Here is a 15,674-nt window from a genome sequence, read left to right as displayed (position 1 = left end):
GGTCCAAGGCACTCTCAGCACTTTCCTCCAACACCACAGCTCAAAAGCATCTATCTTCCTTCACTCAGCCTTCCCTATGATCCAGCTCTCACATCCGTAGGTGACTATGGGAATACCATTGCTTTAACAATGCGGATCTTCGTTGCCAGTGTGATGTCTCTTCACTATTTTATGAAGATTGGTCATTGCTCTCCTGCCAAGAAGCGTCTCCTGATTTCCTGGCCGCAGTCTGCGTCTGCAGTAATCTTTGCACCTAGAAATACAAAGTCTGTCACGGCCTCCATGTTTTCTCCCTCTATTTTCCAGTTGTCAATCATTCTTGTTGCCATAATCTTGGTTTTTTAAATGTTTATCTGCAACCCAGCTTTTGCACTTTCTTCTTTCACCTTGATTACAAGGCTCCTCAGCTCCTCCTCTCTTTCGGCCATCAAAGTGGTGTCATCTGCATATCTAAGGTTGTTAATATTTCTTCCAGCAATTTTAACCCCAGCCTTGCATTTGTCAAGCTCCGCACATCGCATGATGTGTTCTGCATACAACTTGAATAGGTTGGGCAAGAGTATGCAGCCTTGCCATACGCCTTTCCCAATCTTGAACCCGTCTGTTGTTCCATGGTCAATTTTTACTGTTGCTACTTGGTCCTTAAACAGATTTCTCAGGAGAGAGACAAGGTGATTTGGTAGGCCCATACCACCAAGAACTTGCCACAATTTATTAAGATCCACAAATACAGGGTGAGGCAGCATAACTTCCTTTTTTAAAATGTGCGCCATTCAGTCGGTTGAAGACGTAGTGGAGCGCTAGTGGTCTCGTTTGAGAGGCGGGTGTATAAAGTTTTGTCCTGACATAGTTCAGTCGCCATCATGCGTTGGAACAGTGAGGAGTGTGCTTTTGCCGTTGAGGCCTATTTTTTTAGCGGATTTGGAGTGGCCGGCCCGCTCTCCAGATTTGGCCCCTTGTGATTTTTTTCTATGGGGTTTTTTGAAATCCTGTGTTTCTGTGAACCGTCCACGGACCCTACAAGATTTGAAGACCAACATCCAGGAAGAAATTGCCAACATAACGCCTGCTATGCTGGCAAGGGTCAGGACAAACGCCAGAAATTGGTTTATTCAGTGTATGGAGAATGGGGGACGTCGCCTACCTAATTTGATCTTCAAAACTACATAAAACAAAACTTTAGGTATGCGCCTACATTATAAAAAAAAACATTAAAATTTCTGATTCATACAATGGGTTTTATTAAGTTTTGAAAAAAGGAAGTTATGCTGCCTCACCCTGTATATGCACACACAATGCACATATACACAGACTGGGCCACAGCAACGCGTGGCAGGGGGTGGCTAGTTACAAAATAAAAACATCAAAGCAAAAAAAATATGCACCATGCACGTGATGGCGAGTAATTTTTTGGAGAGTAATTTTTTTAAACAAATTCCCATAAAACCAGGGAAAAGGCCTTTTATGGGCGTCTCTTTGAAAAGCAGCCTGTGGTTTTCACCCTCGAGACCCAGAGGGCGGAGCGCCATCCCGCCCTGGCCTCCCTCCCGAGTGATTCGCAGCTCAGTGGCCGGTTTCGAATGTGCACCGGAAGTTTAGAGGCGCAGAAAGCAGCGAGGCAGTGCAACTCTATAACCTTTACGCGCCAAGGCCGGGATGACGTCATTCCGAAAGGCGGAAGTGTGGTTTGGCTTCCGGAGGGCATGGGAAGGGGAGGCGGGCACAACTCGTGTTGCGCAGGCGGGAAAGTGTCTGTGGTGAAGACGGACTTGGTAATAACATGGGGCTCCTTGTTGGTGGGGGAAAGGGGAAGAAGGGTGCTCAGGGAATCGAACTGACGGGCCAAGGATCCTCTGCCTGCCTGCCTGCCTCCCTTCCTTGTAGGGCAAGCTGAGCTTCACCCTTCCCTGGGGTTGGGGCCTTTGGCCCTCAGTGGGGTTTCCTTCCCACTGGGCCAAAATATCATGGAGATTTATATTGACAGAATATTGCAATTGCTTTCTTTTGGCCAAGACAGTAGCCTTCAGCGTTCGTGTGTGCGAGGCAGAATGGGGTGGGAGTGAGCAGATGTGTGCTTGCTGCCATAACATCATCGCCATTATTATTTATCTATTTACACCCTTCTCCCCCCCCCCCCCAAAGGAGACTCAAAAGAGCTGACACTAATACAGTGTGTAAATTAAAACCTAGATATCACACATGTACTGCTTAGTTGTAACTTGTACGATAAAGAGAGAAACCAATATCTTGGGCCATGCACTGTACAAAAGACACACTGGGATCCGTATATTACAACTACATTTTTAATGGCCAGCCAGAATGCTAAAATAACATATAAAACTGACCTTTTTTATTTAAAGCAACACAGCTAAGAACTGCATGTTTAGAGTTGATTGGGGAAAACTGCAGAGGTGATGCAGATACTTGATCTGTATTGGGACTTTGCTAACAGCTTGTTTATTTTAACTTGTGTTGTACTGTGGGTTGCATGCTCTATGTGTTTGTTAAATGTTTTGATATGGGTAATGGGGTAATCAATGAAACGTACTACAACATAGCTAAAATCATTAAAAATCTATATTAAGCACAGCACCCCTGACTTACTGTAAAACTTTCTTTTTTCTTTTCTATTTCTCCCTATGGGATGGGGGAATAACCACATACAAAACACATAATCACTTAACTTGGTGGTTGGGTGGCTGGAAAGTTTGTGGGATCTCTTCAGTGACACCACACTTGGAGTGTAGATGCATTAATGTGGTTTGACACCACTTTAACTGTCATGGCTCAGTTCTATGGGATCCTGGGAGTTGTAGTTTGGTGAGGCACCAGCATACTCTTTGACGGATGGCTCAAGGCCTTGTAAAACTCCAGCTCCCATGATTTCGTAGCACTGAGCTGTGGCTATTAATGTGATGTCAAACTGCATTAATTAGACAGCTAATATAAAACTATATTTATATCCCGCCACCATCTCCCAAAAAGAGACAATCACTATCAACACATAAAATAACACAATTTAAAATCCCCCCCCCCCCCCCCCCGGGAAACAGAAGTTTCTCTGTATATTCCAAGGTTGGGGTGGGTTGCTTTTTCATGGGGATTTTCATGTTTTGAGGTTTGTTATTTGGGTAATTGTTTTGTTTCTTTCCCAGGTCTCTAGATCTCTGGACTTCTGACAACTTGCGTTATCAGTAAATATGTCGAATTCAAGAAAGGATTAATATATCTTGCCTGATTCTCTCCAGAAAGCTTTCCTTCCAGAACTACACATCTTGGTGTGACTCTAAACCCATTTGTAGTGGGGGCGGGGTAGGGAGAGAACAACCACCATGGCAGATACATTGGAATTCAATGAAATATACCAGGAGGTGAAGGGATCTATGGTGAGTGTTATGGGTTTAATATTTAAAATCATTAAACACAAAGGGTTTGTTTGAAGTTATATGTTTAAAAGGAAGCTAGTCCCAATATTTTGCTGCAAAATTCTTGTGTGTGTGTTTATCTGAGTGCTCCATCTCTCATAGGAAGAAAAAAAATGTTGCCATGCACCTTGATGATTCAGTAAAGAATACTTGGATTAGAAAGAACTTTCTAATGACAGCTATAGAGACTGAAGTTATGAAAGATGTTTAGTGGGAGAGGGTAAAAGTTGATTAAAGTAGCAGAGAATAGAAAGATCAGAAGACAAAAAAGCAATCATTGGATATGACAGTATGGAAGTAATTACTGGTTTTTGCAAGCACTGGTTCAGAGGCACTTGGAGGAATGATATTCTTTGCCCAGCTGCTGTGGCCACTGTTTCTATGTCTCTAGCCTTCTCTGTCTCTTTCTGTGTTAGAATGATGGCCGCCTACGGCTAAATCGCCAGGGTGTGATTTTTAAGAACAGCAAAACTGGAAAAGTTGACAACATCCAGGCCTCAGAATTGGCAGAGGGCATCTGGCGCAGAGTAGCACTGGGCCATGGTCTCAAACTACTTACGAAGGGTGGCCATGTCTACAAGTATGATGGATTCAGGGAGACGGTAAGCTTCCGTTTAATATAAGTTTATTTCTAATTATTGTACAGTAGAGACCTCTACAGGTTTCCATGACTTAATTAGGGGGTGGAATTTCCAGTATTAAGGACAAGACAGGTTGAATTTGCACCTGCATAGGTGTGGATAACATTGTATTTTGTATATGTGGTCTGTGATGTTGTCTAGCATATTCTTATGTATAAAAATGTCTTTGTTAATATAATTTGTTACTATATATTTTTTATTGTACCATGGGTAGATACAAAGACTGGTGGCAGTTTACTGGGCTAGTTTTTATCCTGAGGGATTAGGAAGGAACCAAAAGACTCATGTTGCTCGAATGGCACATTGGTAACCTTGATTTTTTTTGCCCTCCATTACAATGAAATCTACTTACTACAATATTAACTGGATGCTTCCTAATTAAGCGATTTCCTCCCTTTTAGGAATTTGATAAACTTGCAGATTTTTTCAAGACCCACTTTCATTTGGAGCTTGCTGAAAAAGATTTGTGTGTGAAGGGATGGAACTGGGGCACAGTAAAATTTGGAGGTAAGTTCTGATGGGGCCAATGCTGTCCCATGGGAAACAACATATAGAAAAAAGTCTAGGAGTCACAGCTTTTGGGAAGGAATGAAAGAGTTTTCTGGTTGTCTTGGAGAGAGGATGACAGTGAGCTGTAAGTACTGTTTCCCTTGACAAATATTCTTTTTTGCAGGACAACTCCTCTCTTTTGATATTGGAGAGCAGCCGGTTTTTGAGCTCCCGCTCAGTAATGTGTCCCAATGCACAACTGGTAAGAATGAGGTGACACTAGAGTTCCACCAAAATGATGATGCTGAGGTGTCACTCATGGAAGTGCGTTTTTACGTACCCCCTACTCAGGAGGATGGCGTGGACCCCGTGGAGGTGAGTGCATCATGCATAAATCTGATGGAGGGTGGGGGGAAGTAATATTCATTTACAAAACCAACTCATTCCATCTTTTCTTGCAGGCATTTGCACAAAATGTGCTCTCCAAGGCAGATGTCATCCAGGCTACAGGCGATGCCATCTGCATATTCCGAGAACTGCAGTGCTTGACGCCTCGTGGTCGCTATGATATCCGCATATACCCCACCTTCCTGCACCTCCACGGCAAGACATTTGACTACAAGATCCCCTATACTACTGTTCTCAGGCTTTTCTTGCTGCCCCATAAAGACCAACGCCAGATGTTCTTTGTGGTGAGGAGGAACAGACTTAGAGCGTGTTTCCTATTGGGAGTATTAATTCTGGATGCTTCTTGGAATATACTTCATTCATGGGCAGTATTGTTTTCTTTTGGTTCTTTCTGAGAAACCAAAGTGACTCTTACTAATTTCTACTTTAGAAATAAAGTAAACTATCTCTGTTGCATTGACTGTCTGGTTGTTGTGGGATGAGCGTCAGGCAAAAACCTTTACTCTATCCTGCTCGTGTTTGGAATTGGTAATTCATCCAGATAATACTTCAGGGGAGCCCTGAATCCTGGCCACTCCTATTCTTCTCCTGTGTTTGCATTGTTGGTATTGGTGTTGCAAGGGAAGCTAAACTGTGTCATGATAGCAAATTTTGTGGCTCTCCATAACTTCTATGTAGTGGTGGAGAAAGATGTAAGTTCCCTTTTCCAATTAGGCTGTGAGAAAACATAGTCAAAGTAGTTTTCTGTATGTATGGATAACTATGGAGAAAGATCATGTAAATAAAAGTTGCATCTATTTGTGTGGTAAGGTTGGACTCCAGGGAACTTCATGACAAAGATAATTGTTTGTTTGTTGTGCTTCTTTTCAGATCAGCTTAGACCCCCCTATAAAGCAAGGCCAAACTCGCTACCACTTTCTTATCCTACTCTTCTCCAAGGATGAGGACATCTCCTTGACTCTCAACATGAATGAGTGAGGCCACAGATTATGATATTGGATTGCATGATTTTAAATAATCGGTTTTTAAATGTTTGATATGTTTATAATTATTTTTTTTTAGAATATATGTTTATTTTACTGATGCATGTTCGTATGGCATTGAATCACTGCCTATATATGTAATCTGCCCTGAATCCCCTACGGGGTGAGAAGGGCAGGGTATAAATATGGTATATAAATAAATGTCACCTGTTCCTTTATGATGCATATACCTACAAATATCAGACAACTTCCAATCCCTACTACTAAGTTTGATTATAGAATAATAGAATTGGAAGAGACCACAAGAGCCATCAAGTCCAACCCCATTTCTGCCCTTCAGGAACACACAATCTAATCACCCCTGGCAGATGGTCATTCAGCCTCTGCTTAAAAACCTCCAAAGAAGGAGACTCTCACTGAGGCAGTGTTTTTATGTTAAACTTGCTCAGAGTTTTTGTGAGCAAGAGAGAAGAAAAGATAAAAATGCATGTACAAAGTGATGTTTTCTGGGTCCAAGTACAGGATTTGCACCATTTACTGGTTTGACATTTCTTGAATTTCCTTAGTGGCCTGTTGCTTTTTTCCTCCCTCCCTCTCACATTCCTTTACGTAACAGCCCCCTGAGCCTGCCTCTGTCTTGAATTTTATTTATTTATTTGTAATTTAGGGATGAGGTAGAGAAGCGCTTTGAGGGAAGACTTACCAAGAATATGTCTGGGTCCCTATATGAGATGGTCAGTCGTGTCATGAAAGCCCTTGTCAACCGCAAGATCACTGTGCCCGGCAACTTCCAAGGGTAAGGAGTGATAAGGGTCTAAGGCCAGAGGAATCATGAACCATCAGCTTTTAATGTGAAGTATTTTATCCCTTGCAATACACTGTAACTCACATGGAGTCAGAAGTCACTCAATGTTTTTTTTAATCTTATAAAGATTAAAAAATAAATTAAAATACAAAATAGTAGGATAAATACACAAAGCATTAAATGCTACTTTGCATTTCATCTTTAATTTCAAAGTAATGCAGGAATAAACATTGCTTATATAAGGCAGCCAATGCTTTTTAAACTAAAGTTCTCTGTCCACTATTTCTCAAGCTTAAGTTTCACAATAATTGTGTTATTTTCCAAACTTTAAAGAATGAGTCTGTATTTTTTCCAGTTCCTTATAAGAATAATATTTGTTTGAATTAATAAAAGATCATTTATTTGTGAATTTTGGGGAGCTGAGATTGAAAGATTTTTAATAAAATTGTTCTTGGACTGAAGGATAAATTTTACCCTATCTTATCTCTAAAAAATTCCAAATGTCTTAATTTATTAACTACATGTGTATGTAGTCAACTGATTACATTTTGCTTTTCTAATAAACACAGTTGTCCTTTCAGTAATCAGCTTAAAACTGTTATTTTAAATTTATGCAGTTGGTATTGGCCAGCCCTCTTTTACAAAACTACTTTCCATTTTTCATTAATTCCTAAAGTTGTAATTGCCTCCAGGTGGATTTTTAAAATCTTCTTCATTTAAATCTTGATCTAACAATAATAAAAAACCAATTTGCTCAATAATGCTTTAATACCTTTTTCCAATTCTCAAATTTGGACAACTATTTTTAAAAGTGCACATTCCAAGTAGACCTTCATTTGAAATGGATAAGGCTGGTCTGATCCCATTTCTAAAAAATTAACTGAGCCCAGTTTTGTTTTAATCTGCCCCATAATGTTCTAGTATTATATTTTACTGAAAGCAGATCTTTAGCAATGACAGATAAGTTAATGGGCTTATTCAACTTGTCCAAATTTATATATACCATTGAGTTACTGGAATAAACATTGATTTACCAAGTTCCCATCTGCTAACAAGTAAATTTAAGTTTTGGCTTTTGTTTGTGAGAGGTATGAATAACAATGGGGTGGAATTAAAATTGTTCCTGGATTTATGCTTGAAAATGGTGGCAGAGCATAGCCAATTACAGTTGGCATAGATGGAAAGGGGGAATTCGACCCTTTAGATGTTGAACTCAGCAGCTGTAGCTAGCATTGCCAATATCATCTGGAAGGCTTTGATTCTCATCCTGTGAACAGTGCTCTGAAATAATAAATACTCTTAGTTTATCTGCAGAAGGCAGCTTTTCATTTCAGTTACTAAGAGCTGGAGCTGGTTGTGACAATGTCTCGTTGTAGTGGGATGTTTGATTAGTAATCTGTGTCGTATGAGGGCATGTTTGTGGCTGAACTAGATGTGTGTTAACACAATGTCTCTTTCCTTGTTGCAGGCATTCTGGAGCACAGTGTATCACTTGTTCCTACAAGGCCAGCTCAGGGCTGCTCTATCCCTTGGAACGTGGCTTTATCTATGTGCATAAGCCGCCAGTTCACATTCGCTTTGATGAGATTTCATTTGTCAACTTTGCTCGTGGGACCACAACCACACGTTCCTTTGACTTTGAGATAGAAACGAAACAGGGAACACAATACACTTTCAGCAGCATAGAGAGGTGAGTTGGTAACTCAATATGAACATATACATCCCTCCACATGTGCTGTTCATCGATCTAAACCACCATTTTGCTGGATATACAGAGTGTTTCAAAATGATGGACCCAGTTTCAAAGAAGAATATTTTAAAATAGCAACATGTTATAATTGTACCGAAAGTCACTAACAAGTTATTAACTTACCAAATTTTAGTAAACATTTTGAGCAAGAAACCAACTTCAAAAGTTAACTATGAAAATGGAGAATATTATTATGTTTATTTATTATATCATTAGGCCTTATGATGTAAGGTGGCCATCTTGTGAATAACTTAGGCTAGGAGCTGTTTGTGTATTGGGAAAGGCATCAAACAATAATCCTTTGAAACTCTGTTCCATCCTTTCTAATGGCAAGAATTTCATTCAAGATCGGTTTGTGGTTGCAAAAAGATAGCAATTTCAATTTGAGTCCATCTTTTTGAAACACCCTGTATAATGTCTTTGTGGAGGAAAAGAGCTGACGTGCAAGCGCTCTCGAGCCCTTTTCATTCCAAAAGACAACTCTGCTTGCTGCTCATGGCCCATACTTTCTAGATGGCTTTCCCTTAAGTGTCTCCATTTTGCCTTGCTCTTGTTCAGATGTCACAACACTCCCACTCCCCTTCCTCTTTGATGCCCTTGCCCACCACAGCTGAGAGCAGTAGAGTTCTTACTCTCATGTCCAGTTCTGCAGCTGAGTAAATACTGAAGCTGTACTAAATGGTTCCTTCTATGGTTTCTTTTCCTTGCAGAGAAGAATATGGCAAGCTGTTTGACTTTGTGAATGCCAAGAAGCTGAACATCAAGAACCGAGGACTGAAGGAGGTATCTGCCACAGGCGGGTGGGCGAGAGGACAGGGAAGGACCGCTGCTGTCTGGTCCTGCTCCTGATCTGCTTGGGGTGGGATGGGGTTTCTCTCTCTCTCCAGAGCTTTCTCCCTTCTCAATTTCTGTTCTCTCCTTGTAGAAGAAAAAGGTCTGTGCGATTGTCCCCTCCTCTTCCTCCTCTTGGGTCAGGTCTCCTCTGCATGGCTGTGGTGAACATTCCTACTCACCATAGTATAACCGTGCATGAACCACAGGGAAGGGGCAGCAGCCCGCATTGCTCCAGGAGTGGCTTCTTCCTAATCCACTGTAAAGTCACTGGCATGGCTCCTTCCTTCCCCTGGGGAGGGAAGGTGTGTTGCAGCAGACTTGGGAGGCTGCATGTTCTCAACTGAGGAATCCGCTGGGGGAGCCATCATGTGTGTGTACGAAACCTCTCCTCTGCAGTATGTGTGCCTAAGAGCATGGTGGGAGTTGTAGCGTTAGATCCTCTGCATGCTTTGGCTGTGGGAAGTCTTGACAGATTTTGTCTGCTCTGGGAATGGAATGAGAAATCTTGCATTAGTTCCCATGGGGTCTTTTGTATGTGTTTCCAGGGCATGAAGAATATGCCCTATGATGAATATGCCGGTTCGGATGAAGACACACATGATGCCTACTTGGAGCGCATGAAGGAAGAAGGAAAGATTCGTGAGGAACATGCAAATGACAGTAGTGAGGACTCTGGAGAAGAGACAGGTGAGCCATTTCTTCAGCCTGGAGATGAAGACGGGTCTCTTTCCCTTAAGGCAAGAGAGCTGCTCTCAATAGCAGCCATAGGCATTCCCTATTCCCCCCTCTCACTTACATTTTCTTTGGATTAGAAATGAATATATATTTTATTTTCTAGATGAATCATTCAATCCTGTAGAGGAAGAAGAGGATGTGGCAGAAGAGTAAGTAAACTGTCACCAGAGAAATGTACTGTTGAAACAAAATGCCATTGTCCCACATTCAGTTTGTAATATCTTAGTGATAGTACTGCTGTTTAGTAGAGGGGTGGGGACGCAGAAAGCAAAACGGTTAGTTTCTGCCTTTATCATTTCAAGATATTTGATGTCTAGTGCTTTGCCCACTCTTTCCGAAATAATGTCCCATTCCTCTATAGTATGTGGAAGAAATGCTTAGCAGTAGCGATAGTACTTCTGTTGCTTGTAATTTTATACAATCTAATCTCTTCTAGCCTGGTTGTATACAACTCTTTGTTGGCTTTAAAATGTAATAATATAATGCTCAGACTTGGAATGAGTAGTAAATCTGTTCCAGTAAAGTTGTAGGGGGGGCATAAGGCTATGTATCTACCTCCTCCTGAAGGACTTTTCTTTGAGACAGGTTTGACAGCAATGCCTCAGCCAGCTCATCTAGCAATGAGGGAGACAGTGATGAGAAGAAGAAACCTGCCAAAAAAGCCAAAATTGTCAAAGAACGCAAACCCCGAAAGAAGCAAACTGAGGTGAGAGCAACCAGGATATAGATATTTTTGAATCCATAGCCACTGCTGAGCTTCCTTGTTCTGTTATTGGAGTGTTTGAAGTAAAGCAAACAAATTGTTAAATAGGTGCTCACATTGTCCTCAGTTCACAGCTTAATCCCTATGCCACCCAGGAGGATTCTGAGCCTTGTTTCTTAACCATTTATAGAAACATATTTTTGTGTGTTTAGAGAAACTGTACCAAAACCTGGAGTAGACATAAAGGTAGCTTCCAAAACAGTGGAAAGAACTGATGCAGGAAGAAGAGAGCATTCACTACTTGCGAAAACTCTGGAACATGGCTAAATGTGCTCCTTAGATCTGTTAGCCACATTTTTTTTACTTTGAAAGACTATTTTGTGCATACATTCATATATATCCTCTCAAACCCTGTTTTCCCTTCCCTGATCCAACTGCAATGTTAATAAGCATATAGCCGTGTCTTTTGGCAATGGCTGTATTTTGAATTGAGTCAGAAGTGCAAACTATCACTGTGCAAACTATAGTCAAACAAACTTAAGCAGAGTTTGCCGAACTGTTGGATTCTCTTAAAGGGAAAACTGTTAAGAGTCTGTTTTGTTCATATAGTGATGATGGGAAAAAGTGAAAGACTCTTCCCTCTGAATCAGTTCACATTCCATAGGAGGAGCTGCTATTGAAGCCAATTGGGTTCACTTTCATGGTAGTGCATTGTAAATCTACTGTGAAAACTACCACGACTAGCGGTAGGTGTTGTTATCCTTCCTAGCTGTAGCACAAAATCAAATTGGACAAATAACATTAGGAGGAAGGATAAGTGGGCTCATTTTCTGAAGAGTCTGAAGGATGTGCCATCAGAGGAATTTGTTTCCTGCATGTTCATTATTGTGTTTTGTACTCCTCCCACCTCCACAGGGTAAGAAAATGAAAGATCCCAATGCCCCCAAGAGACCGTTATCTGCCTACATGCTCTGGCTCAATGCTAATCGTGACAAGATCAGGTCAGAGAGTCCTGGCATGAGTGTTACTGATGTGTCCAAGAAGGCTGGAGAACTCTGGAAAGCCATGACAAAAGAGAAGAAGGAGGTGGGTGAAGATGCGACAATGGTTGTGCTCTTATTATATGAAGATGGGAGTGAACGTTATAGTTTTCCCCTCTGGAAAATGCTTTAATCTGAGTCTACGGAGCTTGTATTGTTGATTCAGATTGTGTAACACTTAAATTTAAACTATTTGTAATCTATGTGATACATTGTGTTTGTGACTTTTGGAGTTTTCTGATTTAGAGAGGGAAACATTCAAAGAAGGTTGTTTACAATAAAGGTTTATGGACATTTTACATCAGTGCAAGTTGCTATATGTCAAACAGTGTGGAGACTTCTTGCCCTGTCTATGGTTCCCTTAGAATACCTTGGGAGCGGGCCATAGTAAAGTAAATAGAACATATGCTTTGCATGCATAGTCTCCCAAAACCTCCAACATCTCAAGGTTCACTTTCTGGCTTCTCTTAGAGAAGCTGGTTATGCTTATACTGGAGGAAAAAAGTCTTATAGGTGCTATAATAGCCATTTTTAAGATCTGAAAAGAGGTAATAACAGCTTGTTTTCTGCTGCTTCAGAAAATAGAATATGAATCAATGGATTCCAATTACAAGAAATAAAATTTCACCTAAGCATTAGGAAAAACTTCTAACTGTAAGAATCATTTGACAGGAATGGAGTGCGTTTGAGGGTGCTGAACTCTTTTTTGGAGGTTTTTAAACAAAATTGGATGTGCATTTTTTCAGTTTAATGGTTCCTTCCAACTCTTGAGATTCCAGGATTCTAGGAATCTGTAATTACAGGTAAAGATGAGAGATGTCTCCATAAAATCCTGAAAAGCTGATTCTACTCAGTGCAGACACAATTGAGATAGGTGCCTCAGTGGCTGCATTTGGTACTAGAGAGCTTCCCGTGTTTCTTTCTCACTAATCACAGTAGAAATAGGTTTCTCAGCCAGATGTCCCGTGGTTTAATCTAGCGCTTAATCTAACTCTTCGAATTAAAGCTCTGATTAAAGAGCAACAGCTCTCAAGTCTCAGTAATATGAGGCTTCCTATTATGCTTTTCCATAGCAACACAAAATCTACCTAATGGTGAGCTGTTTCAAAACCTTGATACAGGACCATAAGAAAGAAAATAATTGTGTGTGTTTTTATTCACCAGAATCCCAGGACAGTCTGTCTCCAGATTTTAGTTCCTCATACCTTTGTACTTTACAGGACATATTCAGGCCTGAATATTTCTGTTAGTTGCATGTGTTTCCCTTTTTTTGAGTTATTCAGCTTATTTGAGAGCCAGTGTGGTGTGGTTTCAACAAGGACCCTAGAGACCAGGGTTTGAATCCTTGCTTAGTTATAGAAACGTACTCGGTAACCTTGGGTAAGCTACATTCTCTTAGCTGCAGAAGAAGGCAGTAGCAAACTCCCTCTGAACAAATCTTTCCAAGAAAACCCAATGATAGAGTCACCTTACAGTTGCGAATAATCAGAAGTGACTTCAGGCCACGCAACAAAAAAGCGTATCTGAGTGGCAAATACAACCTGTCTATCTTTGTCTATAGGAATGGGATCGTAAAGCTGAAGATGCCAAGAAGGACTATGAGAAAGCCATGAAGGACTACAATGAAGGAGGAAAGTCTGAAAGCTCCAAGAAGTAAGTAGTAGTATTCTCCTCAAGTGATACGTTCTTCTTTTCTCATCTTTGCTGAAGAGTCTTTTCTGCCCCGGAGCATTTTTGTCACTGAATGGTCTTGTTCTCTTTCCAATTTGTATAGGGAAAAGCCCAAGAAGAAAAAGAAGCCAGAGAAGCCTGGAAAAGGCAAACCAGAGAAGAAGGCAGCGGTGTCTTCAAAATCAGTTCCCAGCAAGAGCCCTTCTAAGCAGCTAAGCGAGAGCTTCAAGAGCAAGGAGTTTGTGTCCAGTGATGAAAGTTCCTCAGGCGACGACAAGAAGGAGGTGGGTAATCTGTGCTGGTGGTAAAATTAGGAGAGAGGAAGAAAAGTACATTTTTGAATTTCATGGACAGGAAGACACTTCATAAGGGTTGTAGCTTTACAGGACATTGCGAGTTGACAATACATCAGGACAGATCTTGGAGCAAGGAATGTATACTGTGAGCCATGGGGAGGAACACTACTTTCCAAGGTATATAGCGGTTTTGTCTCTGAAAACTGTAAATGCCTTCTTAAAGTCCCCTTGGTACCCATACATTTGCCTTGCTAGTCGTCAGGTATTTTAGAAATGGAAATCAAATCTTACACTGTCAGTGTGCACACACACACCTGATACTTTCATTCCCTTTTGGTTTTAATATCTCTTAGCTGTTCTTCACTGTCTTGCTGAACCTATGCACAGTACTATTACAGTACTAAAATATTGGAGTGCCTAAGCACTTTGCAGCCTTCTCTGTACTCCTGCTTCTTCGTGCCTCTTTAACATCCAGCTTGCTTCTTTTTCTTGTAGCCACTTGCTGGACTAAGGCCTAGTAGATCTAGTCCCAGTGATGGTCAGCCTCCCTTTCTGGAGTAGATGCTATTAGCGTCGGATCTTTAACACCTGTGGTTTACCCTTGAATATTTCCTCTTTCTTAACCATTTCCATTTTATTTTCTAGGACTCAGATGAAGAGGAGATTGCCAGCACTCCACCAAGCTCAGCAGAGTCTGCTTCTGGCTCAGATTAGCAAGATACACTTTCAAAGCCACCTGGCTTCTCTATCCTTCTTACAGGGAATGTGCTTGCTATATTGCTGAGGTGAAATCAACTAGATGCTGTTTCACCCAGACAAATAGGCTGGAAAGCTGCTGCCATTCAGAGTACCTGGCATTTTTCCTGTCCTGGTACTGAAGGTTGCAGTCAGGGCGAGTTATTACATCCGGAGAGGGAGGAAGCTACTGAAGGAGAAAGCCAACCACCCTTTCTTTCTGCCTCTATGTTGTTATAGATGCCCTGTATCCTATTAGATGGCAGTCTCAGTGGCGCATGGCACACAGCTGGAAGCTAGGACACTGTGCTGCTTCCCCAGTCAGATTCAGATGGTGTTTTTTTCTGTTTTTCTTTTCTTTTATTAATTCTCTTTGTATTTCTGATTTATTGTGGCTAACTGATTTAATAAAAATCAAGTGAATTTGAGTGGGGTTTGTTTTTGTGTACTCCAGAGCAAAGGCTGGACAAATGATCAAGCATCTTTTCAGTGCTGGGCACGTGAAGTAGAAAAAGCAAGCAAGGCTAGTGCAATAATAGGAGAAGACCCATCATGCAGTACTTCTCCCCTATTCCCTCAAGCTGAACCAATATTTTTTCATTTGGACTTTGGGTGGCGGCTGTCTCTTCTTGTGCTTTGGGCCAAGGGGTTTAGCTGTATTACCTTCCATTAGCAGCTGCACTAATTGGGTTTGAAGGACCACTGTGAGCTGCTGGGACTTGGCTAATGCAGGCAAGTGGTCGATAGTGATGAGGTCTGGTGGGGCAGAAGACTCCAGCAGCAATAACTCTGCCTTTGATCATCGCCACCAGTAACACTCAGGAGTGTGTGTGATTTCTGAGTTTGCTTGTATCTGTTCCTGGCATCTTAAAAAAATGTGGACACCTCCTCTTGTTATGTCTCAAGTCCAGGACATAACATAATGGTTCTTTATACTAGGGGTCCTCAAATGTTTTAAGCCAAGGGCTGGCTCACGGTCTCTCAAACTGTTGAGGGCAGACTATAGTTTGAAAAAAAACACAAATGAATTCCTGTGCACACTGTACATATCTTATTTGTAGTGCAAAAAAAGAGACAGTTTTATATTGATTTTATAATGCTGTTTTAAATGTTTTAATTGTATATTGTGGATTGTTATGGCATCGAATTGCTGCCAATT

The 15,674-nt window shown here is 41.2% G+C and overlaps 1 protein-coding gene across 1 annotated transcript; it reads left to right on the top strand.

Annotated features, from left to right (window-relative positions):
• Positions 1 to 1,672: 1,672 nt before the first annotated feature.
• Positions 1,673 to 14,943, top strand: SSRP1 (structure specific recognition protein 1). Its single transcript, XM_060771946.2, has 17 exons — positions 1,673 to 1,772; positions 3,156 to 3,386; positions 3,842 to 4,027; positions 4,468 to 4,573; positions 4,740 to 4,930; positions 5,017 to 5,247; positions 5,834 to 5,937; positions 6,614 to 6,742; positions 8,220 to 8,441; positions 9,212 to 9,284; positions 9,881 to 10,022; positions 10,174 to 10,219; positions 10,656 to 10,776; positions 11,689 to 11,859; positions 13,375 to 13,466; positions 13,588 to 13,768; positions 14,426 to 14,943. The coding sequence occupies exons 2-17, from the start codon at positions 3,333 to 3,335 to the stop codon at positions 14,492 to 14,494; spliced, it is 2,118 nt and encodes a 705-aa protein (XP_060627929.1). The 5' UTR covers positions 1,673 to 1,772; positions 3,156 to 3,332; the 3' UTR covers positions 14,495 to 14,943.
• Positions 14,944 to 15,674: the final 731 nt, after the last annotated feature.

This window comes from Anolis sagrei, chromosome 1, assembly GCF_037176765.1.
Source record: "Anolis sagrei isolate rAnoSag1 chromosome 1, rAnoSag1.mat, whole genome shotgun sequence".
NCBI classification, from domain to species: domain Eukaryota; kingdom Metazoa; phylum Chordata; class Lepidosauria; order Squamata; family Dactyloidae; genus Anolis; species Anolis sagrei.
Note: the sequence above shows the minus strand (reverse complement) of the source record. Positions and strands in the feature narration are given on the sequence as shown.

What these genes read in the sequence shown, in the direction of transcription:
- SSRP1 (XM_060771946.2), top strand. Translation starts at nt 3,333, where the DNA reads ATGGCAGATACATTGGAATTCAATGAAATATACCAGGAGGTGAAGGGA. An exon ending in AGGAGGTGAAGGGATCTATG is followed by an intron (nt 3,387 to 3,841) that starts GTGAGTGTTATG and finishes TTTCTGTGTTAG; the next exon opens with AATGATGGCCGCCTACGGCT. An exon ending in GGACTCTGGAGAAGAGACAG is followed by an intron (nt 10,023 to 10,173) that starts GTGAGCCATTTC and finishes TTTATTTTCTAG; the next exon opens with ATGAATCATTCAATCCTGTA.